The sequence below is a fragment of the Rhinolophus hipposideros genome (assembly GCF_964194185.1).
Source record: "Rhinolophus hipposideros genome assembly, chromosome: 11".
NCBI classification, from domain to species: Eukaryota; Metazoa; Chordata; class Mammalia; order Chiroptera; family Rhinolophidae; genus Rhinolophus; species Rhinolophus hipposideros.
Window position 1 is genome coordinate 62,978,163 of NC_138057.1, and position 26,311 is coordinate 63,004,473.

Genomic DNA, 26,311 nt, shown 5'->3' on the forward strand with positions numbered 1-26,311 from the left:
GTTGGGTGTGGAACAGGTCCTTCCCTCTTCAGTTTTTTAGCAGTCTGTGTGATTTCTAAGATGGCGCACAGAATTCCAGTGCATGATTTGAACCATACTGGGGAATGGGGAGGATGGTTGGAAATCACAGGGCCCAGCAGAGAAGCACGAACAAGCTGACTTCCCCAGTACCAATCAGACTGATGGCTAGGAGCCCAGGGATGGGGGCACGGTGTCTCCTTTCTCTGGGGACCTGTGACAGCTTCTTCTGAGGCTTGGTTATCTGAAACCTCCCGTTCTCTCAAAACCTCTCAGCTACCTTCCCTTTGGAAGCAGCTGCTCTCGACCTACTAAACCAGTCTCTCTTTCCTGTTACTCATGTGACCTCTAGTGTCTATAAATGGTAAAACTGGCTCCAGGGATGAGTTTTTCTGCAAAGGGTCAAATGGGGACTGCAAAGGGTCTTTAATCTCCCCTTGGCAGTCTCCAAACTTTGGAGTTGAATGGTCCCACTTATTTTGCATGTGCTACCACATTCCTTGTTCGTAGACCCTCTGTCTCCAACAACGTGCAGAGTTGGAAAGATCATGACTGTTGTACCCAAAGATATTTCTCAGAGGTGCATTTGGGGCTCTGTGGCAATAAAAGCCACTCCTTGATGGGCTAGAAGTCAGGGCCAAGCATTCCCAAGAGGGAGGGATGCAGACAGAGTGAAACTGCCACCACTGACCTGCTCTCCTTATCTGAGAATTCCTGGAAGGCATTTCCAAAGCCAAAATCTCACCTTCCCCAAGTTTGGTGTACACCTTTCCTGCAACACTAAAGCTGCCTTTGTCAGCATTCATTCCTTAAGGTTTTGGGGTCTCAAAGCCAAATGATTTCAGAAACATGACAGGTAAGGTCAATGAATGAAGGTGGCCTATGTAAGACTGGGGTGACCTGGGAAGATCCAACCTGGTTCTCATTCAGAGGTTTTACGACGCTGTGCTGTCCAGGCCAAAAGCCTGCATAAATCATGTGATAGTTGATGGGTTGTGATAGAGAAGAAAGAACTTGGTGAGGAAACCAGGAGACCCGGGTCCCATCGCTGGTGCCCAGTGACCTCAGCACAACCCTTCCTTTGCAGAACATTTTCCTCATCTGTAAGAAGTGGGTCTCCAAGGCTCAAAGTCGCCACCTCCTCTGACAGTCTAATTCTATGACCTGTAACGGAATACATGTCCCTAACACAGCTGGATCCAGTGTCTGTCTGTCTGTCTGTCTGTCTGACTTATATTTGCAAAGCGCCCGACAGGCCTCTTTGGTCTGACATTTTAGCACTGGTTTCTTTGAGGTCCTTGTTGGATGGATTTGTGACATTATCCATTAGTGCTTTGATACCTGTGATAAAATGACCTAAAATGACCTACACTTAACCATTGTTCTGCTACCACTCTGTGTCACAGGTTGCTTTTTTCTTTTTTTGTGTGCCAGTTTTCTCTTCTTTCTGAAAGCCGTCACGCGCAGACAAGCTTAGAAAGGGTGTTCTCTTCGTATTGTTTCAGGGAAAATAGAGAAAGTCAGACCTCCTCCATCCCCCACACCTGAAGGCCCCAGCTTGCAGCCTGACTTAGCCCCTGAAGAGGCTGCCGGATCCCAGCGGCCCAAGAATCTGATGCAGACCCTCATGGAAGACTATGAGACACACAAATCTAAAAGGCGCGAGAGAATGGATGATAGTAGTGTAAGTTTCTCCTCCTTTCCTCTTTCACTTTGAGGGCAAACATCAGCGTGACGTACGGTATTCCAGTTCAGGCACGGATATATATGCAATTGTCTGTCAGTGTCATGGTTCCAAAACCGATTTTCAGATGTGGGGTTTACCATGCCTGGAGTTGGGGTTGGGTGTTTGTCTTATTTCTCAAAAACACTGATCGTGCAAGGAGTAGGTCTTTTTGCTGCCAAGTATAGTTTGAGCCCACTGGCAAGGCTACTTCTGCATGAGATGTTTGGTGTGTAGAAAACACCAATGCAGGATGGGAAGAAGGTCATACCCATTGCTGGCCTGCTCTGTAGGATTTTATTTCTCTAGAGAACTATGACGATGCGATTCCTTTAACGTCTCCTCTGGGCAATCCCTGCAAACGTTACACAGTGCTCAAAAGACTAAGTGCATTTGGGGCTGTTAACCAATCTGTATGTACAGTTTGGCAGGAAAGAGCCATTTAAAATGACAGTTAAAAACCACACGGCTACCCTGCTCCCCCCAACGCTGAGAATTTTGCACGTGATGTTCACATGAAGCGTGAAGGAAGTCATCTGCTCTGTGGTTTCTTTCTCCAGTAAGAGACTTAAGAGCCTTTGTTCCAGAGCCAGGAGCCTGGGAAAAGCCTCAGGGGTCCACACCCTCCTCCTAGGAGTCTGCTGGCCGCAGTCTCAGCCTTTATTGAGGTCATCATCTCCTCCCCCCACTTAGACTTAGGTCACAGGTAGCTTGGGTCGGTTGAGGATACCACCCCGTTTACCCGGGACAGTCCTGGTATTTTATGCCTTTTGTCCTGATGCCATTATTAATAGCATCCCCTTTTACTCTTCAAAGTGCCCTAGTTTGGATGATCACTTATTTGGTCACCTTAAACTTGAATGCTACAGGGCTCACAGTAGGAATTCCAGACTGACTTTCATAACCTGATTGGGTAAGTGAAAGGATTTCTGGCATTGAAGCCAGACATCAATGTTGCTTTCAAAATATTTAGTGGTAAAGAAAGGACGAAAGCAAACATGTCTACAGCAGTTTGGCGGCTCGCTTGGCATCTCCCAGGCTCTCCCTTGGCTGTACACCTAAACTGCTTGGAATACTGACTCAACTAGGCTGTTTCTGGGCTGTTCCACTGTTGCACAGTGGGATGGGGCCTGGCCCTCAGTGGCTGTTGCAGACTTTTCCATGACTGGAGCTCCTTCCCTGAGCCCACAGCACATTTTCTGTCCACTAAGTCACTGTAGCTGGCCCTTCTTTGCATCACCACTTAAAATATGGAGTTTGCCTTTAGGTATTTACTGGAGCCTGTGGCCATTTTGAAGCCTCGTGCTAGAAATGGCTTGTTTCGTTCCTCTCCAGTGATTCCACACCATACATCAGCAGCTTTGGTGAAAGTCAGCTGAGTGGCCCCTCGCATTCTGGCGTGGAAGGGGAAGAACAAATAGAACCTTTCTGCATGTGTCCTATGCGAGTGTTTTCTAAGCACCCTCTATATGTCTCTTGTGTATGCCTTTTGTGTTGAAGTGCAGATGTTAGAGGAAATACCACACGCACAAGTGAAGAGCCCACTCTTACTTATTTCACAGGCAGAGACTGGAAGCCACAGGCAGAGACTGGAATCACACTCTGACACTCAAGCGGCCACCTGGCAAATGCCAACCAGGATGGATTTCCCCTTTGCATTAGGGAAGCTGCTTGGAATCAGCGCTTTACTATACTGATTGCCCTTCACATAAGCAATGAAGTGACAGGCTCCTGTCTCTATTTTTCTCAAGTAAATAAACATTTTGTATAAGGAAGAAACTTACTTACTAGTCAAGCTATTAATATCCCCAAATTTGGATTCAAGGCCAACTGTTTTCTACTGTTATTGACATTACAAGAGAACCACTTTTGTTGTTGTCAAAAACAACAAGGAACAGAACAAAATCTGTCTAATCCACTATATCCCTTTTAAGACACCCAAATCTGGAAAAAGCATACTCAGATTATTTCTAAAGCAAATACATGGTCAGAGCTACCTGTTACCCCGCTTCTTACCCCTTTTGATTCAGGATCTTTTCTGTTGTGTCTGTATCAGTCACTGGAGAATAGGTTGAAGTTTACCTGTAGGAATCAGCAAGGCTTCATTTGTTTTCCTAGCTGATCCGTGGCCCCTTCTTTAATTGTCTCTTGTACCAGAAGGATAACAATAGGGATCAGGTAGATCGCTTGATACCCGAGTGTTAAGTTGCTTGTCAGCCCCTAGAAGCTGTAGTTCTGTTTTGGCTCTGTTCTCTGGGCAAACTGTGGCTTCTTAGATTCTCCCCCCTCTCAGAACCTCACATGGCTCACCTGCGTCCATTGTCACACCGGTACCAATATTGGTGGTTCCAGCTGCCAATATTCCTTCCAGACATCACTTGGCAGGACTTATGAGTCCCTCACACATGACGCAGGACCAAGCCATGCGTTTGCCCATTGGAAGTAACCAGCTCGTTCTGAATTGATAAAAACAATTCTTATTTGCTCTGCTTCCTAAGGAGAAGGCAGACTTAAAAAACAACGTAGGGTAAGTGGGGTGTCGGTACAGTGATACATTTGACACAGTGATATTAATGAGCATGAAGGACAGAAGAAAGAGAAGATAAAGAAGCCACATGAAGCTATGCCTGTAGTTTCATGAGTAACTGTTGCCAACCTACCTGAGAAAAACTGACCCTTGCTATCAAAACAGGTGCAGCTTCCCCCACCCCAGAGCAGCGGATCATTTCTGGAATCCTGTCCCAGCTTAGGGCCCTTTACATTGTCCCACTTTATACAAACATCACATGCAGAACAGGCCGGCTCAGAGAATCAAAAGATTTTCACTGAAGATCGAATATTTAATCATGAACTCTTAGAACATTCACTCAGGACTCACTATATCGTTGATACTAAATTGTCTGTGGGTGTTCTGTTCATTTTGCAGTTGGTGAAAAAGGTCAATGACAAAAAAACGTGAAAAAGCCCCTTTTCTCAAAAAGTTATCCCCAGACAGCCATCCTTGTTGCCAACTCAGAGCTTGAGCAGGTGCCCTCAGGATCTCAAGCAGCTCAGAGCTTGAGTCTGCACCCACCTGGGCTGGCTTCCTTCTTCTGCGTGGCATGGTCACCAGTGAGGGTCTCCATGCTCGAAGCTTCAGCCAGGCCCCACTTACTAATGGACTCCTCAGCTAATTTGGGGGTAGGACGGTTGCTATCCCCATCCCCAACCCCTCACCCTGGGCTGTTTACCGGCCTATCCAAGGCCCTTGTGAGAATTAGAAAAAGGCACCCTTTTCCCTCTGTTGAGCACACAGCCCTGCACCAGCCACACAGTTGGTGAGTGGAGTGAGCTTCACTTCCATCAATCCCCTCAGCCTAGTGCTTTTGGGCAGTGCACACACTGGACACCCGGATGCAGCAGACCTGCTCTTATCGTGGGCCTCTCTGATCTGGAAATGTTATCCTATGTGGAAATGTCCCTTCCTCTGGGCCCGATGCCATCTCAGTCATGCAACACATGACGGACAGATGAATCATAGTTTCCTAAAGGGCTTCTTGGTGCCGTGCAAAAGAAGGATATTTAGGCAACAGTGTTTTTTTCTGGCCAATTGTTCCCCCAACTTGAGCTGAGCCTCAGAAGACCATGGGTTATTGAGTCAGTGATGCTTTTGAACTTGGTGGATTGCTTTCCCTTTCTTGACTGACGTGATGCTGGCCAAAGTCCAAATTACAGCCTCCCGGGCATTCAGCCCCACCCTCACTTTTAGCACAGGTTCTCCTCTTGGTGGGTTGTATTCTCGCTCTTTCTTGCCCCAAGAAGAGTTGCTTTCAGCCATCCCTGCCTGTCTCGGAATAAGAGAAGGCCTCATTAATTCTCCTGGGTTAAGTCAAAGCTGGGGTTTGCAGTTACTGCTTGTCTAAGAACTCCTGGCACACATTTTTCTCTAGACCCTTGGGGAGCGGTGGCCCGACTCATTAAGTAAAGGAAGCCGCCTGCCTCCACTTCTCCACACCCCAGTCTACACGAAGCTCAGCCAAAACCGATAACGTTTTGTGCTACCCAGATTCCTCGTGGGTTCTCACTCACACCTGAGGAAGAGGCAGAGAAGAGGAGAACTCCGAATTCATCACCTTAATCGTCACAGAACTCTGATTTTTAAGCGCTACGTATAAGAAGCAGTCAGTGATCACAGACATGTTCCCACCTATCCTGTCTATGGTGACCAATGCCAGAAACCAGTCATGCCTCCAGTGTCCTAAGTAGTGTAAATACATGCCTCCAGAGTCCTAAGTAGTGTAAAGACCGTGATTCTAAAGAGGGCTGTCCAAAGGTCTTCTATCTCATTTCCCATGATCAAGACATTTTTCCCCCCTGAGTTTTTCTTGCAGTGACTTTTATCTCCTATGGGAACCAAAGGATCATTTTAGTATCCCCGTGATCACCCCACTCTCAGGAACTTACCCGGGCACCAAGGCTAGTGATGAGGGAGGCTGCGTGCTTTTCCTATTTAGTGCTATCCTTCGGTCAGCTTTAGAGAATCTGCCTCCACAAACCTTGTATTTGAAGCCATCTCTGTGCTTAGGATCTCCTTTTCATGGAACAACAGGTTACAAGACTGCTCTGGGGTTCAGAGGAGCCTACAGGAAGAGAAAAGGCTACTTGGCTACAGATGGCTGAGATTCTAGCAAATCCAAAATGACTGTCAAGGATCTTGCTGGTGGGCAGCTGTTTGCGTACGGGGAGGTGGGCGGGGCAATTTTGTTAATTCAAAGCACAGAAAATGAAAGCAACAAATCTTGAATTAACAAAGTATGGCTTATCTGATATTTTTATTAAAGAATAATAGGGTATCTACTTGGCTCCAAAAGATACAGACTTTTAAATAAACTAATATCAGATGAAGCAAGTCTTGGTGTGGGGGTGTAATGGTCTCCCAGTGTCCCTTCTCCTGTCTGCCCCTGGTTTGGTGCCAGTTCCCAGCCGGGGGATATTCTGTGAGTGTGTCTCTGCCATGTACTAACCCTGGTCTTTTCCCTCTCTGCTAGTACACCTCTAAGTTACTGTCTTGCAAGGTGACTTCCGAGGTACTTTTCAATTTGTCTTGGTCTTCCTGCATGCCTGGCCCAGGTGCATGCTGTTGTGGTTTGCCATTTTCTTGATGGGTTGAATGAGAAGGGCAAAAAAGCAATTTGTCTCCATATTTTTTTTTCTTTCTGACTTTTCTGAACTGGGGACTGCCTCGACGTGTTGGAGTACATGCAACAATGATACAGTCTGCTGTGCTTTGCTGTGCTGTGTGGTGGGTTTGGAGAAGACCTTGCCCTGCTCATGGATCTGGAAGACGTTTGGACTAGAGGGCACAACCAATTTTTTTAGTTTCTTCCGGCACTGGTATCAAAGGAGAGGAGAGAGTCTGTTCTTACCTTAATACAAATCCAGAGAGCTCCACGCTATAGCTTTAGCACAAGTTATTCCAAAAAGGAACACTTCCAGCCCCGCTTCCACCCAATTGTTAAACTATATTTGTGTTTTGGAAGCTGCTTTAAGCACTGAATTTCCCCCAAAAGCTGTTTTCCCTTACAACTTCCTTTTACACAAATTTCACAAACCTGTGCTGTGAAAAAACATAGTACTTTTCACTTTTCTCCATATTTTCATATTTCTCTCTCTTTTTTTTTGCTGTGAGAAAGCACAATGTTTTTCATATTTTTATTTCTATAACATTGCATTTTTATTTTAAAAGAATTATTTCAAATATACAGGATTATAGAGAGAATCGTTCATCCAGTTGACAATCATTCTCCCAGTTACAATTTATTGAGCACCTCCTGTGCCTCAGGTACTTTTCTAGATTCTGAGAATAGAGCAGTCAGCAAAACAAAGGCCCAGATGTCACAGAGCCAGCTCTCAAATGTTCCAAATAACCTGACATTATAAGATAATAGAGCCCGTCTATCCAGCTTTCTCTATTCTTATCATTTCATAATATTTGCTTAATATTTAAAAATATTAATATTGCACTCAGGCCCTCCTATTCCTTCTCCCACTTCCCATTTCTCTCTCTCCTGAGAGGTAACTGTTCTTGAGTTTGGTGTTCATCAGTTCCATGCATGTTTTTATACTTATACCACATATGTTTGTATACATAAATGCTATGTTCTGGTTTTGCATGTTTCAGAACTTTCTATAAATAATATCATATTGTAGTATCCTCTACTCCTTAATTTATTTTGTTTGCCTTGTTTTTAGATGTGTTCGTGTGGATACTTATGGCTCTAGGTCACTCATTATAACTGCTGTATAGTATTCCACTGAATGAACATATCACTGTTTATTCCTTCTAGTGATGGAAATGTACGTTGTTTCCTTTTTTTTAAAAAAAAATTTTTAGTGCCATTACAGTGATTCAAGATATATATAATATATATATTATATTATATATAAAGATATAATATATCTATAATTATATTATATTATATTAGATATAATATATATTATATTATATTATATTATATTTATCTTTGAATACCTATGGGAGAATTTCTCCCTGTATATCTAGGAGTTGAAGTACTGGTTATAGGGCTTATATATCCTTAACATTCACTACATATTGCAAATTATTCTTCAGATAGGTTATGCTAACCTGTAGCACAAGCTATTTTTAAAATCTCCCTAGTTAGCAAAACAATTGTAGTTAACCATAGATGTGAGCTAATGATTATCAGTAATTCTCGTTCATAAGGTGTAAAGTGAATATTGAGAATATCATTACATGTACCTTCCTCATTGTCTAATTGTGGTTTTCAGAACCTTAGATGTATTTTTAGCTTTTAGGTACATGTTTCAGTCTGTATCTGTAATCCGCAAGCAAATAGATGACCATTTTACACAATGTACGGCTCCTTATAAAAACACCTTATATTTGAATACCAGTTCATAATTTATAAAGCTCCTTCACATGATAATAGAAATAATTATTGTTGGAGAACTTACTATGCACTGGGAACTATGCTAAATGCTTTCCATACATTGCCTCATTTATTTCTCAGGCCAATTCTGTGCTGTAGTTAGTTTGTTGGTTTTATTCCCATTTTACATATGAAGGGACTGAGGCACAGGCATAAACTTTCCCAAGGTCACATTGTCACTAGGATTTACACCTAGGCAGGACTTCCAAGTCTACAGTGTCTCCTGAGAAAGCCTGTGAAGTGGGGCAGGTGGTGCTGTGTCCATTTTACAGATAAAGAAAATTGAGGTGTAAGATGCCATGAACAACAGCAATAAGCCCCAGGGACTGAACTGGAAATAAAGCTTCTGAGCTTTATTTCTAATATTAGGACTTCTAATATTGTGGTCCAGACTGCTTGTCGGTACCAATTACCATGCACCGACCAGAAGAATCCTCTATTTATAGTACTACCAGACTTGGAAGCTTGCTTTTTTCCTAACTGATTTCGTAGTCTTTGATATTGAGTGAGTATAGTATGCTTACACACAAAACATTGTATGGCATGGCTCATGTGCTTAATGATGAACATTTATTCAGGACACATGACTGTGTCCTACATGTCAGGTCCAGCTGTCCCTGCTGGGGGCACTGGGGAAGACTTCCCAGAGAAAACCACATTGAAACTCTAGGAAGTCCATTCATTTGTCAGAGGTGCAGAGAAGCAGGCTGAGGTGGACCCCCAGAATTTGTGTCTGCCTGGGCTCTCATCACTGTCTGTCACATGCCTCGTCTCACTTCTCTGGAGTTGCCAGCATCACTGTCCCCTTGTCAAAATGATTGTTCTTAGAATAAGCAAAGCCTTCATTGCAATTTGGTAATGAACCAGAGTTGGCTCTGCTGGACTTTTTAAAACCAGAAACTTCACATCCTAAGCTAATGGCACAACCATTTAATTGGCTTTCGTGCATGGGCTAGCTTTCGGTGGAGTGTCATGAAATCGAGCGATCTCTCATATGTTGGCAACCTAAATGTTACTCATCTGGATTTCATCTTGTTCAAACTAAAGCTAAAACAAATTGGCTGAAGTTTCCCCTCAGGAGCCCACGGCTTAGTCTAGTGAGCTGGAAGGAGGGAGGCCCAACCCAATGGTGGGGAGCCTACTTGGCCTTGATATTGCCACCTATTCCTTTCATACCACCTATTAGCGTCTGTGGCCCGGAAGTTGCATCAGAATGCCCAGATTGCTTTCCATTGGCCTGAAAAGCTCTTTTCTTTTTCACTTAATGCTTCCTTGAAGTTTAAAGTGTACCAAGTAGACTTTCCTGATGTAAATATGATGACAGCTTATATAGATTCACAAAGCCTGATGGGCTCAATCCACACTGGTTCGATTGTTTGGAATCATTTTCTGGCTTGCTTGTTTACAAAGTGCCTTAAGACAATCTATAGCTGTGCTCTCACTAGTTCCATGAGGATATTTACATTAAAATTAATTAAAATGAAATATTTAGTTTCTCAGCCACACTAGCCCTATTCCAAGCGCTCAGTAGGCATCTGTGGCTTAGTGGCTACCATATTGGACGGCACAAATACAGAACATTTCCATCAGACAACGATGATCGATGGAGCATGTTTTGTCTATATAGCATGTCTGCTTTATTGTATAAAAACTCCATAGAGAGTCAAGTCTAGTTCAAAGAAACTTGCAAACAGTTCAGGAAAATTAAATCTCTCTCTCTGTTGAAAACGATAGGTCAAATAGCAAATAAACTTTGGCTATGGGTGAATACACACCCAGAACCCCAGAATCCCACCTCCCCTTTATTTCTGTGTCTCTCCTACGTCCCAGAAGTACTAGGCACTTTATTACTTTCCCCTCTCATTGGATGCTGTTGAGAGAGGGAAAGGAGGAAAGAAACGAAGAAGTTGGTTTGTATATATAATTAACATCCATGAACTCTGCATAATTTTTTCCCTCTCTCTTCAGGTCCTTGAGGCTACACGTGTTAATCGAAGAAAGAGTGCGCTGGCCTTGCGCTGGGAGGCGGGGATCTATGCCAACCAGGAGGAAGAGGACAATGAATAATAAACTTCCTCCATCCAGGAAGCTTCACTGGTGCTTGGGTTACTAAGAAACCAAGCAATTAACACATCAAAGCATTTTAATGGAATATTTATTAAAGTGCGAACAAACTCAACAATCCCTATGTAGACCAGAAGCTGCAATAGACAATGGTGAAAAATAAAGTGAAAAGACCATCCATCAAACTCTTAACACCCAAGAGTCGACAGAGAAAGGAATTTTTGTGACTCAAAGACTCTCCTAAATTTGGACCAATCTACAACAGATCCACAAGGACAAAGAAGTTATATGCAAGTCAACATGGTTGCTGCAGGCAGAACTGAGACCGACCTTGGGTGGTGGGAACAAATAAATAATGGTGATGGGGCCATTTAGAGAGCAATAGAGCCCAAGCTGGTGCAATCTCCACGACATAGGATATTTGTCTGCACCGATTTCCCACCCATCGCTCACAGCATCAGACTTGTTGGGTTAACATTATTTACTTCTGCAGCCATAAAACGAATACGGTTTCTCTCTATATTTGCCGAGAAGAGGCAATTATGATTCCATTTCTCTTACATTTAATTGTTTTTAATTGGGAGCAATGAATGATTGCAATACACAAAATCCATATTTTTAAGACAATGTTTCTTCATGTTGCAAACACAATCTATTCTACATTAGGAGGTTGAGAAAGGGGGAGAAAGCCAAACCAAATGGATTATTTTAGCTTTAGGATCTCATCTGCTTATAATACTGACTGATCTGTAGTTTATGAGAACTCATTTTCACAATTATGTTTCTTCACATGAAAACTATATTTAGTGGGCAACAACTATTTTTATGATGGGATGGGGGAATATATACATGTATAAAACCTGTATACATTGAACAGCCTGGTTCAAGACGGTAGGGGTATTTTTAGAGTGGCAATAATTGAAAAAAGGGCGAACTCTGCCTTAGAGAGATAGATGACAAGAAATAAAAAGGGGTTTATATTTTATATTATAAAGTGGACCTTAGGGGTGGTAGGAACAAAGAGATTATTTTGGGTCACTCAGAAATGAAACATGAAAGAAAGGTCATGAAGGTAGAAAGAGATGAGGGGAGGGAGAAAGAGTAGGAAAATAAGGAAGTAAGAGATATTTTTGCTGAGCAATCAGTGTTTTTCAGGATCATACAGAGAAAAATATAGAATAGAAATTTAAGTGCAGGCCTGGGATCAGCTACAAATCCTAAAGATGGTGTGTGTGTGTGTGTGTACGTACACATCCTTTGTGTGTTTGTGTATGCACATGAGTAAGGGTGTGTGTGTGTGTGTGTGTGTGTGAACGTGTGTGGCTGTGGATTAAAATTCCAGAATGATCATGGGACAAGAATGTACAGTTATTTCCTCCAAAGCTGTTAGCCAGCGTCAGGAGTGAGTGAGAATTTCTTTTTTATGAAAAGGGATATAGAGGCACCGAGCTGATGCAGTATTTGTAATATTAAATTGACCTAACATGGTGTTTGCATGAGTCACAATTGCAGAGTTTTGAGCAGTTTTGTAACTTGACACTTAGGAAGGTATCATATTTATTCTCATGCTTTGTATTCATGCTTGGTATATACTGTAGAGGATGCCAGCTTTACTCTTTCTGTCATTTAAAGCAATATGATAAGGGTACTCAGTAATTGGGTGCCCTAAATTTCTAGATGAGAAACATTTCAATTCTGGCCATGAGAGAAAAAAACTGACCAGCTTTTTAAAATTTCCTTTTGTTTTAAAACTGTTGTTTTTTTTTGTTTGTTTGTTTTTTAAAAAAGCAATAATTAAGTCAGACCTCACTAAAATCCATTTTTGTTTTTATATTGTTATGTCATAAGCTCTAATATGTTATTCTGACAAGTAGCAATTCCACAAAATTTGTATGTAGATGTTATGCACGTTATCTTTTATTAGACTAGTGTTGACTTTAGGGGAAAGTTATTCACAGACAAGTGGTGGGCACAAAGTAAAAATAGAACTGATAATTTATAAAGATCCTTTAACACTGCTAAGGGAACCTGCTACTTGAAGCCAGATCCTACAGAAGGGCAGTTGGTGCCATATTTATATATGGTTCATTCTCCTATGAATATTCTGAATGAATATTCAACAGAATGTGCTAGTCATTGGGGACAGATTCCTGCTGCAAGGAATTCATTTTCGGATGGGGGAGGCTGGCATGGAGGCATTCTCAGGAAAACGAGATCTAGGTTAGATTAGACAGGTGAAATGGGAGCACCCATGAAGGAAGCTTTGCCTGAGGATTTCCCGGGATCCCAAGGCAGGCAGATGAATGAAAACATGGGGCAGCAGCTTTGCGTGGCCAAGGGCACAGCAGCAGCTAGGATGGCTGGAGAGCAGAGTGCTTCTGTGCGTTGCATAATAAAATGAAACGTGCTTCGTGTATTCTGGACTGACTCTGGATTTGGATAACACCATAGACGTGATCTAGACAAAAGCTTTCCCAAGAAGAATCTGTCCCCAGGACTTCACCTGAAGTTTTTTGTTCTGTTGTGAAGGAGACCACCGAGTACCCATCTTAAACCTACTTTTGAGAAGAGAATTTGCAGTCGAAAGGAACGCTTAGGAGGCCACACAGTCATGGCATCGCTTTAGAGGCAGACAAATTGGTCTTTGACTATAGCCGATTGAACCAGAGGCACTTATTGCACAGGGGGCGCGGTAGAGCTGGAGTCCTTTGGTCCACACTCCATGTGTAGATAAGGCATCAAATGCAGAGTTTCCGTGACTGTCCCGCAGTCGCATAGCTGTTTAACTGTGGCCCTTACGTCTCTGACATTTGCTTGTTCCCTTATACTGCCTTCTGGATGACTGTTGTCCATTTCCTCCCTCCACTCACTTATGATCCTACTAACATGTAAATGACAGTTCCCTTGGAAGAGGCTGATTTTCTCTGTGCTCATGTGAGTTTTTTATTCACTCAAGAAACATTGGGCCAATGCTTTGTACATAGCACTGTGCTAGGCTCTGGGATCCCAAATGAACCCCTTTTAACTTTCTGAAGATGCAACAGACCCCTGGAGGAAAGTCATTCCTGCCTAATGCAGCAAGAGGGAGAGGCTTGTGGAAACTTGGCCTCTGTTCCTTGTCCCTGCCCCCCAAATAGCACGCAAGCTTGTTAATCTCAACTATAACAAATGTTTAGATTCTGTAGATGTTAAAAGCTTTCCTGAAAGTATTCCATTCTGTAGTGTTTATAGATGTTCACTTTCCTCCAGAGCTGATTAACTACTGACATGCCTTGGCTTTCTCATCTAGAAATTATGGAGACAGGGTCTGTCAGTGGCAGGAGGCCAGGCTGTTTCTAATCAGATCATACGATGCAATTTCCTTGCCTCTTTACACCCGTGCATGCTGCCCACCCTAGAAAATCACATGTAAGCAGTATATTGATCAGTGTCCACATATATACACAACACGCGCACACGCACACACACACACACATACACACACACACATAAAGCGTAATAAGGAACACTGAAACAGAGTTGACTCTTGTCTTTGAAGACAAACATTTTTTTCCAACTAAAAGTGGATGTCATTAAACTATGTATTGAAAAAAAAAATAGCCTAAGTGTTTAGAGATGGTGAATATATCCAGTTTTAGTGACAGAACCAATTTCCTGAATTTTAAGCATTCAGTGAGTAAGCTGCCAATTTTTGTGTTGCTCTTTACCCAAATGCCTTTTTTCTTTTCTTTTCTTTTTTTTCCTTCTTTTTTTTTTGGAGGAGGAGGAGGGAGAAAGCAATACTGTGTTTGGATATTATACTCTGTACCTGGCTCTCCTGTGTATGTTAACCACTTAAATGTCATGATTCTGCTTTGGTTTTATAGTGATTGTGAGGCATTCAATGCAAGTATACAATTATTTTCTCATTAAAACCCAGTGTGTGTTGTGTTTTTGTAAATGATGGCTACTTGTTTGACTGGGAGGGAGGTCAGAAGACTGACTAGCCAGCGGCATCCAGTGCCCTTGGTCTCTACTTCTGCATAACAGCATCTGCTGCTTGCACATTTGGAACCAAGAAAGCAATTCTAGCTGGTGGAACAGCACTCTACCAGACTGTTCTCAGCACCCCTTTTGCAATGTTTTCTCCAGCTGCCCTGGATAGAAGCCAGAATCTCCGACAGGATCCACCAAAATGGTATGGGGCCTCTTGATGAGGTAGGTAGACTCCAAGGTCAAAGAGATGGTTGGTCCAACAACAAGACAAATGGTAAAACTCAAGCTTTTCATGTGGCGCTTCGATTCTCATTGGTATTATTACATTCCCAGTACCTATACTTGATTCTTTCTCTGAATAGAGAATTTCAGACTTTAAAGAGCATACTAAGACAGGTTAACAGGAAGCTCCCTTCCCAAACGTCCTCATGCCCTCTCTTCTGCCTCACTCCCCTTCAGTCTCCAGCTGCCCTGGTCCATATCTCAACCCCTTGCACTTATTTCCATCCCTGACCTTCTGTTTTCTGCTCTTCCTAAGGCCTTCTTTCCAGCTTCCTCTTAATCTCTCTCTATTTATGTGATTTCTTCCAATGTTTTCCGAACAATATCTTCCTGTTCTGAGGACATGGGGCTTCTCTGGGGAAACTGTCATGGGCGGCCTCTTCCAACCTTTATGTCATGAGATTTCTGAATTTGGGGGATGGTAGTGGTGGTGGTGATAGGCTCCTTTGAAAATTTGATCAAACTAATAATTTGTAACATTGACAAAGCACTTTCCGTGGTCTCCATGAGTGTAATCTATTATTTACAACTCCTTAGGGTGTACTAGTTTGATTCCCATTTTACACATCAGAAGACTGATGCCACATAGCTTGTAAATGGCAGCACTTGAATTTCAACCTGGGCAATCTGGCTCACGGCATTGCTCTTAACCACTCTTCCCACAGAAACACACATTGTTGGCGACTTCACATGCCAGGCCCAGTAGATATGATGTGTGTGAGTCCTTGGTGACATACATGTCTCACTGTATTCCAGGAAGAGTGCTCTAGTGAATCAAGGCCAAGAATATGATGGAGGCCCAAGTCAGAGGGGAGAAGGGTTTTGGTGGGAGCAGCAAAGAAGTTTCTTTGTTTGGATGGATTCCCTCTGGGCTGTTTTCTTGGGCATTAGCTCTCCCAGGAGATGATAAGAGAAGATGGCCTGGACATCCCCATCGCCAAAAAGGAACCAGAAGTGACTGCAAATGGGGTCATGCGAATGTGCTAAAATTGAATTGTGATGGTTGCACAACTCACATTTACTAGAAATTATTGAAGTGTACACTTGAAATGGGTGAATTCTGTGATACGCAAAATTATACTACAAAGCTGTAACCAAAAAAAAAAGGAAATGAACCAGAATAAGAGTCCAGGGAAGGGGCCAACGAGTCCACACAGCGTTAAGATCGAAAGGAATGAGTGGAGTCCTTCATGCCAACATGTGGCCACCAGCCCAAGAGCTAATGAGGAAGAACGCTTGCTGTCCTGGGGTGTCCCCCAGGAACCAGGAGCAATACAGTTGTGATCAGCTGTGGATTCAGGTCCTGGTGTTCTCTCCGTCATTAATAACATCTGGTGGCATTAGGCAGTCAGGTGAGTCAAGGTACACAGGACTGAGATTTGGTGGGGGGTGCTGCTGGACACAGGCTGTGAAAAGCCAGGGAGTGAGATGGACTCTGGTATGGTCAGAGGAGGAGGGATTTGGTGGGCGATTCTTACTGAAGGGGCTCTTCCTGCAAAGCCACCAATGCGAGTGGGCTGAGGGCAGGTAGGTGTGACGCAGAGCATCAGTGGGGAGGGAGAGGGAGCCTGTGGCTCAGGTTCATCCCCCAGGTTCATCTCCTGTTTTTCGCTGTGGCAAAGAGACTATCTTGTGGGGCACATGAGGCCATAAGGTTACTTTGGAGCCTTGCTCATTTTAATTATTGGATTCCTGGGCCACAAGAAAGTGGAGATGATATCCCTCCCTACACAGAACCCACACAATATTCAGAACTGAGCTGCTAAGGGCATGGAAAACAAATGAGGAATTGAAAGGGAGAATGAAAAAAGGTTTTAAATGTACAATATGACAGGAAGGCAAAGAATGGGGCCTCAGGAAATACCTGAAGATGCCACACACAATTTCCAAATGTTGCCCAAGCATTCAGATGCTCTCTTTCAGAAAGAACATGTGCATAAATACTACAGCTTACACACTTTTTTCTCCAAAACAGAGTAATCTCAGTGTCAGTGAACTTCAGTGGGAGAATAATCCAGACTCTTTGTTCTAAGGTCACAGGTGGTGGGCTCTGAACAACTTGGAATGGATCTGCTGGTACCCTAGGGAAGTAACACCACGAATCTCTCCCATCTTGGTTTTTCTCTGCCTTCCCATTTAGACACCATTCTGTCTCTGCAGTGATCTGCTGGTGACATCGATGTGCCCCGGAGAGTGCTGTTCTCTGAATTGAGTGGACACCTGCATCCCCTGGAAGGCCCCATGCCCAGAGTTTCTGATTTAGGAGGTCTGGGTGCAGCCCAAGAACTTTCTAGCCTGGAGCTGTTGCTGGTCCAGGGACCTTACTGAGAATCACTGGTCTAGAAAGTAAGTAATGAATAGGGTCTGGACATACCACTTGTGTTTGAAAACTGGAACATTGAAACAGTCACAGATGGTTCTGGGCCATCTTGAATATTTATTGGGGCCTCTGTGTGTTTGCCCGTGAGCACCTCAACTCACCACTTTGTGGGTCTTGGAGAAGCAGGAACTGAGAGTCCAGCCTGACTCTCAAGTAAATCCCCTCTGACGGGGTTGAACAGGTTAAGAAGAAAATGTAAAGTGAAGATAATATCTATATATGTTCAGACTTTAGTTTCAGGACAAGATCAAGAGAATAATTGGACTATTGGAAGAAGTTTTTATTGCGTAGGGTGACAGCAAAATCAGGACTCAATAATATAAATTTGATTGAATAATACGGTGGCCTAATTTAGGATGAGATACAAAATAAGAGGTGATTCTCATTTGGTCTAGAGCAGCATGTCTCAAATCTGATTCCTTGTGAATCACCTGGAGAGCTTCAGCGTTTGGATTCAATTCGTCTGGGTTGGAGCCAGGCATTAATATATATTGAAAGCATCCCAGGGGCATTGAGCGCCCCTGTCCAGCACCGTGGATCCAAACCCACTGAGCATTAGGAGCCTCTGGGTGGTTTTTAAAGATATTAGAGCTTGAGCCTCTTCCCTAGATATTGTGATTTATTTCCTTTAAATGGGGCTCAAACACGGGTATGTTTTAGGAGCTTGCCAGGTGTAGCCAGGATTATGAATCACTAGTCTCGTGGAGAAAAGTGTTTGCTTCATGACCTGATCCACTTCAGAAAGTTCTTTGTGTGTGTGTGTGGGGGGGGGACGGGGGCGACATCAAAGTGAAATTAGTAAAAGGTCTTGAGGGGCTGAACTGGCCCATCTCACTGGTCCCAGGAGACAGGGCAGGTTGGTGATTGTCGAGGAGGCTTTGCAAAGCTGCAATTGTCACTTCTCTCCTACTTTCAGCTCTCCTTCCACTAGGAAATGCCATGTCTCTGGCTGACAGCAGGTCCAGCTATTAAAACTTTTGGGTTAAACAAGTCATAAGGGAGTGCCAGAGGCATGTTCTAACCTGTAATAGGTGTGCCTGGAAAAAGAGCTCAAATGGACAAAGGCCAAAAATTACACAGGGCAATCTGGCAGATGAAGCCATGGCCGTTTTTTCCACATTTCCTGGTAAGTGCCTGCCGATTTTCATGGTGTAAATATTCCTAGAATAGCTGATTTTAAGATACCAACAGTTGAACAACTGGTTCACAAAATTCCTGAACACTTAAGAATTGGTGGATAACAAAACTATTATGATTAGAAGACACACAGGAAGACCCAGAGATGTAGGGCTAAAGCCCTCAATAATAAAGCCCTCCATTCCTTTGCCTGGAATGGCTCTTATGAACCAGTTACAACAGGTAGTGATCAGGGATTCAGGATTCTGACCATCTGATCATGATCCATCCTGGATAACATTTAGTTAGCAAATAGTTATTGGTGCTTAGTATGTATCAAGCTCTTTGTATAAGAATAAATGACAAAGGCGATTGTTCAGATGGTTTCAACTGGAATTCCAGAAGCTCATTGGTAATGTAGGGACAAACTGCTCCAAGGTCCGACAATGTTTCCACACCTGCCTATTAAATAGAGCCACCCAAGGATAACCTATACTGTCTTAGCATACTTTTAATTTTTCTTCTTACTGTAGGACCTATAAAGTTGTATTCTGAGCAAGAGAGAGAGCGAGAGAGAGAGAGCGAGAGAGAGAGAGCGAGAGAGAGAGAGAGAGAGAGAGAGAGAGAGAGAGAGAGAGAGAGAGAGAGATCCAGGTGATAAGGTGTTTAATAAAACCCAGAAAGATTCAGAACTCATCAGCAGAAGGTCAAGAGGTGCTAGGAGCTTGCAAGGAGACATTTAGTAAGGAATTTCCCAAGATGAACATGAAGGCTACAAAAGCACCTCACTGATAACTGGAAGGGTGGAGGGAGTTCCTCTCACTATCTTCTATGTTTTCTGTTGACTAAAGATGGTCACTATTGCCTGCAAGTATGAAATGTGGCCAGTAGGTGGCAGTGGTCCCTAAAGTAAAAACAGTTTCCTCAGCCATGAGCCTTCCGGGGGAGTCAGGGGGTCGTTTTCATGCTCCGCACTAGACAGGACTCCATTGAGATCCACAGGTAGCTAACGCAAAGCCACCACTTCTGCGATCCTACATTCAGGTCAAAGGTGGCATTTTACTTAAATTTCGGTGGAAAACTGCCCATTGCTACCAGATGGCAGCAGACACCTGCATGCTTCTACAAATAATACTCCATAATTCTTAAGAGCTCGCTAGCTCTGTACCCGTCACTGTGCTGAGCGCTTTACAGGGATTATTTCATTCATTTCTTACAACACTCCTTTGCTGTACATACTATTAGTATCAGCTCTGTTTTATAAACGAGGAAACTCACACTCAGCGTTTGAATAATTTGCTGCAGGTGACATGACCAGTGGGGAAAGGAGGCTCCAAACCCAGGCAGTCCATACCAAAGCCTGTGCCCTTACCTCCCAAACTGTCCTTCTCATCGATTTGATTCAATAGCAAAGAAGCCTCCAGCCTTGGATCAGGGCGAGCTCTGCTTTCTCTCAGAACAGGAGAGCCTATCTTTCGCACAGATCTGCACAAAGAGGGAGCTGGTACTACGGGGCAGCTGGAAACTGGGCTTGTATATTGAAGTCGCTAAGGCGTGTTGCTATGAGTATATGAGTGCGGCAGTCACAGTCTCTACTGTCACTGAAAGCCAATACCTACTAAAATTCTGGCTTTTCCCAACAGCTTCCCTGAGCCCACAGGCATGTGGACTAAATTATCACTCATGCCTACTGAGTTATGCAGATGTTCTAGAGCTCTCCAGCTCTCCCACTCGAAGCATGTATGTACATACATACACACATATTACAGAATCACCCCAATTCTAGGTGCCCGTTTTTGTATTGGGTAGGGTAAAGCTGGACTGTCAACAGAGACCCAATAATTAATTCAGTGGCTGAAAGAAGAGAGAAGTTTATTTCTCTCACATTACAGTCCAGCGGTGCATTTGAGGTCTGTGGGCAGACTTATTTGAAGCAGTACGTTAGAGGCTCAAACTTTTTCCACCCTGTTTCTCCACCACCTCCAGGACCTGTTGTCATGGGCATGGTCTAACCCTAAAAAATGGTAAGATGCAGTAAAGTCATTTATTGGAATAATAGGTGTGCCCATTCTCTGGATCCTCAATAGCTCTGACTTCCCTGAATTGACTAAGACAGACAGCAGACTGGCTTCTAGAGATTAGGAAACAGTAACTCTAGAATTTCTACTGTTACCACAAAAACTGGCAAGGCAACAACTCAAACAAAGCTTAAAGGAATAAGTTGTTAAAAATTTGATTAAAGTTGTATATCCTCCCTAACTATGCACCCCACATAGAGTTTATCCTTTCCCCTAGGCATAACAGCACAAACTATGGGAAGAAGAATAGTTGCCCGGACAAATGAGAGGAACACAGAACCACCCACTGATCCTGGAAAGTCCTCTGGATTGATCAGCGTACCCCCTGTATCTTAACACAAAGGATAACACATGCCTCTTGTACAACACAGATGTCACAGGAATGCCCACCTTCCACAAATCTTACATATTACGGCAGCAGTGTAGGCATGCTTCTCAAGGACTCATGGGGAGGCTTAGCCTGGACGGTGAAGTCACAAGAACAGTCACTCACAGATACAAATAAATTGACTGTGTTCACATGTCCCTCAGTCACGTTACCTGTGTCTCTCTCCAGTGTAGCTCAGGGTTTTTTGGCTTCTTGGGCCAGGCAGCTGCTTGTACTGGTGTTAGTTTCTCTGACTCTGAGTTGCAAGCCATACAGACTGACCCAAAGAAGGTTCTGGTGGCTGGTGAATATGTTTGCCATGTCATTTAGTCTGGGTTAATCTTGGCTCGTTTGGAATGACCTCATGCTTATCTCCAGAGCTGCTGGAGCATGACAGTGACCCTTCATTAATACTGTAGAATTTATTAACTAAAGATGAAGGATGTTCTCTAACCATGAGTTCATGAGTTGTTTCGGGAGAGATGTACCAGCCTACCACATGCTTAGTAATAATAACTGGGTTTATGAAATGCATCTGGGATGGAGCCTGGGATGGGGGGAGGGGTGACATTTAAGGCTGGCCACATGGTTGGAACATAGGTAGAGGACCAGCTCAATATAAGAGACCCCCGCCCCTCCCCCACCACCACGAGGAGACTTTGGGCTTCTAGTGCTCAGGTGCCTTGCATGTACACTGGTGGCAGTGCAAGACCTGTGTGACTTAGTGATGGGATCGGAGGACAAAGAAGTCTGTGCCTGAGAGTGTGAGACCCCTTTTGATGCATATCTCTCCCCTGTATTGCACTATTTGCCTGTAACAAGGTTGTCTGAGTATAAGCTGAATCCTATTCAGCAGTAGAACATTTAAGGTAATAAATTGTAATTAACACACGTGTCTTCTTGATGGATCTTTATACGCTAAATATCACCTAATCCAGCTGCTTGCTAGATGCACTTGGTCCTCAGCAATCAGTCTGGTGACTTGGAAAGGTAAAGGCTTACTCCTGTGTTTCCCCAAAAATAAAACCTAGCCAGACAATCAGCTCTAATGTGTCTTTTGGAGCAAAATTAATATAAGACCCGGTCTTATTTTACTATAATATAAGACCAGGAATATACTATACTATACTATACTATACTATACTATAAAAGACATTAATTTTTGCTCTAAATTAAGAGCTGAGTGTCCGGCTAGGTTTTATTTTGGGGGAAACACAGTATATATCACATAAATAGTGTTGCTGTGAACATGTGTGCACATGTACTTGTCTGAGTCCCTATTTTCAATTTTGGGGAGCAGATACCCAGGAGTGGTGTTGCGGTATCATATGATAATTCTGTGTTTAACCTCAACATAACTTTTAACCACACCCACATGAGGAGTTGCCAATTAGAAGAGGGTTGTTAGAGAGAATGTTCAGTGAGCTCAGAGTCCCACCCCACAGAGAGGGGGACTGCCTCTTTTATAAGATGAGAGACAGGGGAATTAAAGAGGTCCTCCAGCAGCTTGTTATGGAGATTGTGGGACATGTGAATTGGTAATTGACACACCTGAGAACGCCCAACGGCTCCAGGCTGTAGGTGCTGGCAACAACATAGCAAAGAGAGATGGCTATATGAGTTTAACCCCCTCTCCAGAATGTGTGGGTGCAAAGCATGGGGTGGGTTTCCTATGGAGCAGAAATGAGCATCTCATTCAAGAGGACGGGCCTGAGGTTTTCTTAGATCCTGTACACAAGGGCTGTCTGGGAACAAGAGCAGAAAGGAGGTGGAGGTTCACCCGTGGGCCCCGGAGCTGCAGACAGGTGACAAGCAACCAGAGCCTCACCCTCAGAGTTCCTGAGTCAGTAGGTCTGGATGGGGCCGGTGAATTTTCATTTCTGACATATTCCCAGGTGACGCTGATACTGCTGGCCCTGATCCGCAGAACACACGTTGAGAACCACTGACCTGGCCCAGAGGAGATTGGCTGGAATGCCACTGGTGGTCCCCATCACTCTGAAAATGTTCAGTATCTTTAAAACACTCTGAAAACAACTCTTTGCCCACCATCCTCACCTCTGGCTAAAAATCACAGAGGGAGTTTTCCTGAGCTTCTTGCTCAAAACTTTCCAGGCCCTTCCTTGCCCTAAATGCATTCCTCATTGTAATCACTGACTTCTCCTTCATCTGCCTATGACTTCTTGTTTATCTCCAGAAGAATTGTGAAATTAGAGAAACCTCCAACAAGAAGTGACCAGCATGCTTCTGGTTCCTGTATGATGAAGGACAGACAAGTTGGCTCTAGTGAGGAAGTGCAAGGTTTTCTCTCCCCTCCTTTACTCTAGCCTAAAAGAGGACACAGTTGACCTGCACGTTGGTAGGAGGGACCATGACCCTTCAGGTCAACTTTCTTCTTCAGAGGGTCCCATGTGGATCACTTCCTATCTTTCCACCCACAGAGCTGGTATGATCAAATAGGTTTGGGTTGCCTCCGACACATATATAGGACTGCTGCACACTCCCATGAAAAGTCAAGTAGAAGAAGAGTGGGACCCACCGGAGAGCAGACAGAAACATCTTGACGAGTGCTGTGCTCCACCTCAGAGAAAAGCCTCTGTCCCTTATCTGTACCTCCAGTTTACAGAACGTCTGGTCCAAAGGCAGTGGGTCTGAATGCTGACCGCACATTAAAATCGCCAGGAGAGCTTTCAAAAAGTACCCATGCACAAGACCAGCCCATCTAGACAGGCAACTGTTAAAAAAAAAAAAAAAAGAAGAAAAAAGAAATGAAAACAAATGTCCACCAAAGGACATGCAGAAAAGAATGATATTAGCTTTATTCCCAATGGCAAACAATGGAAACAGGACAATTGAAAAATAAATGGTCGTTGATTACTGAAAAGAGGCTGAAGGGAACTTGCTGGAATGCTAGAAATGTACCTCTCGTCTGTATCACACAAGTGTGTGTACCTGTCTGTAGCTGTAAAAATGAGTATATAGATTATAATAAGTTTTTGGGCTATATGCAAGATTCGTGTACTTCTCACATTTTACCTATTTTGTGTCTTCATGAAAAAGAAAAATATAGACTACTGATATTGGGGCCCTACTTCAGAAATTGTAATTTAATGGAATAGCCTCCAAGCTTCCTGATGATTCTCTTGTGCGACCAGGGTAGAGAAACACGGTCTTACAGGACAGGGCCAACCTTGGTGGGAGCCGGAGGCTAGCGGGGCAAAAAGGGGCCTCACAGCTTGTGGAAGGCCCACCTCACCAGGGTTTTGTCCCAGTGTGTCCTTGTTGTGAATCACCTTTGCACACACACCCCTTAGGGACTGGTGGTGGTGGTGGGCTGCTCAGGGTCTTTCCATCGACCTTGCCAGCGTGTGGTAGAGCTCAGCAGAGAGGAGCCTGGAATTTGGGGGGAGGTAATCTCCCCCAGTCCCAGGTGGTGAGTATGGCCACGGGTGTTGCGGGCAGCTCCTTAAAAGAAGGTCAAGGCACTGTTGTTGAGGGAGAATGTAGCATGTGGAATGTGGGACTGGCAGTGGCAGGAGAGCAGAAGGGACAGGCTCTCCCAGGCCCGCCAACCTCGACAGCACCTGCATTTCTTGTGAAGGGGAGCAGCTCCTGCGTTGCGAAAATAGAGGCTAACATGGATCTGGGGCGAATAGCAATTTCGAGGGCCAGCTCAGGCTCACCTGAAAATCTCTTGGAGTTTGGGTTGGCAGAAGAAGCAGTGTGTGCCACCACCAGCCTGTTCTTCCTCCTATTTCTCTGCCAGGGCAGAGGGCTTGGCAGGCTGCCAAGTCTTAATTATGATCCTGGATTTGGGAAATTCGGGGGGTGAGTTCCTATACAGCCAGGTTGTGGATTCATCAGTGAACAGAAGAAGGGGAGATAAAAGGATTAGGAATACACAGTGGGTGTTTTGTCTTTCGAGGTGGAAGCAGAGGAGAAAACGTAATGTGATTGTCACAAACCCAAGGCCAAGAAATAAAATTAAAATCAAAAGTTCAGTCCCTGAACACTGTTTCTAGGAAGCCTATTGTCCATTAGCTGTGGGGAGAAACACAATCATAGCAGGTAAAAAAAACAAAAACAAAAACAAAACAAAAAACAGAAACAAAAAACTTAAGAAATTTATGTGCAGATGGAAAATGTTGAAAGGAGATGAATTGGGTCTTTCTCAACAATAAGGAAGTGACCTAAAAGGGATGTTTGTACAGAGCAGGGATAACCAATGCCCCAAAGGCTGGGGAAAGCTTAGGTTTCAGGAAGTAGTATGTCAATCAAACATTGTCCAGCCTATAGAAAAGTTTCATAAGAGTTTATCTGAACCAAAAAATTGACATGCCTGGGAGCAAAATCTGAGTGCACTGAGAAATGCTCTGGAGAATGTCAGTTTTGCAGCTATTTAAAAATTAATATATATTAGAATCGAAGGAGAAAACTTAAGGAAGGTACACGCAATCCTTTGGTGGTAGTTTAAGGGAGTGGGAGAAAGCAAAGTGGGGAAATCTCTGGGATTAGATAAAAAGCAAAATGGATAAACACTTCTTTTATGCTGGTGAGTACAGGACAGTTAATAATTAACATTTACAGCACACAGAGACGGTATGCCAGGAACAAGATAACAATGAGGGGTTCTGTGGTCTTGTGCTTTGGTGCCAGCAGTCATGCCTTTGAGGAGTCTAGAAAAGAAAATTACTCTGACGTTTTAAAAGTATGTTATTCTAGATGCATAAGAACAGTGGACAGGGCTCACTTAAGGTCAAGATTGGCCTTTGCTAAGGAAGCTGTAAGCCTGGGACTTTACTACCCACCCTGTTAGGAATTTATGATTAGACCATCCTGTGTGATTCTTTTCTGTCACTGGGCTTGTCAGCTCTGCCATGTTCCCTCCTCACCCCAAAAATTGTCAGGTTTATTATATAGCCCGTTTTTCATTCACAAGTATTTAGAAAAAGTCATATGGTTCTCTCTGTCCTCTAGATAGAAGCACCAATGTCACCACTGGCTGTTTCAATGAAAAAATATTTGAAGGAGATTTCCCAGCTATAGTGACATAGAGATCAGTGAGGAGACGTAGTCAGAAGAAAGTAGTTTAACACGGTAGTGTTAAAAGACAAACTGTGGCATATTAAAAAATTTAAGAGTTTATTTGAGCAAAAAACATTTTAAATTTTGGGGCCTGCTATGGGTAAATGAGACTGGGACAACAACAACCAGCAAAGGGAGGTGGACCTTTGATGCAATAGGGTTGGGGGCAGGGGGGCTCGTGCAGCAGGAGTAGGCATAACCATTCTCACCAAGGACCCCCAGTGCTAGGGGAAGTGAAGTCCCCTCATCTGCAGGAGCTTGTGGGGGCCACTA

General features: G+C 43.7%; 1 protein-coding gene across 11 annotated transcripts in view; it reads left to right on the forward strand.

The window, feature by feature from the left end:
• The window catches only part of PALM2AKAP2 (PALM2 and AKAP2 fusion), a 412,810-nt gene extending 396,708 nt beyond the window's left edge, over nucleotides 1–16,102 (forward strand). For 4 of the 11 annotated variants that reach the window (XM_081065501.1, XM_081065502.1, XM_081065504.1 and 1 more), the window contains 3 exons: nucleotides 1,524–1,702; nucleotides 6,769–6,807; nucleotides 10,660–16,102. In XM_081065501.1, coding sequence (XP_080921627.1) covers nucleotides 1,524–1,702; nucleotides 6,769–6,807; nucleotides 10,660–10,758 — 317 coding nt within the window. In that variant the 3' untranslated portion in view covers nucleotides 10,759–16,102. The remainder of the gene's footprint in view (nucleotides 1–1,523; nucleotides 1,703–6,768; nucleotides 6,808–10,659) is intronic. The other 7 variants (XM_081065503.1, XM_081065505.1, XM_081065497.1 and 4 more) reach the window with 2 other exon arrangements.
• The last annotated feature ends 10,209 nt before the right edge of the window (nucleotides 16,103–26,311 follow it).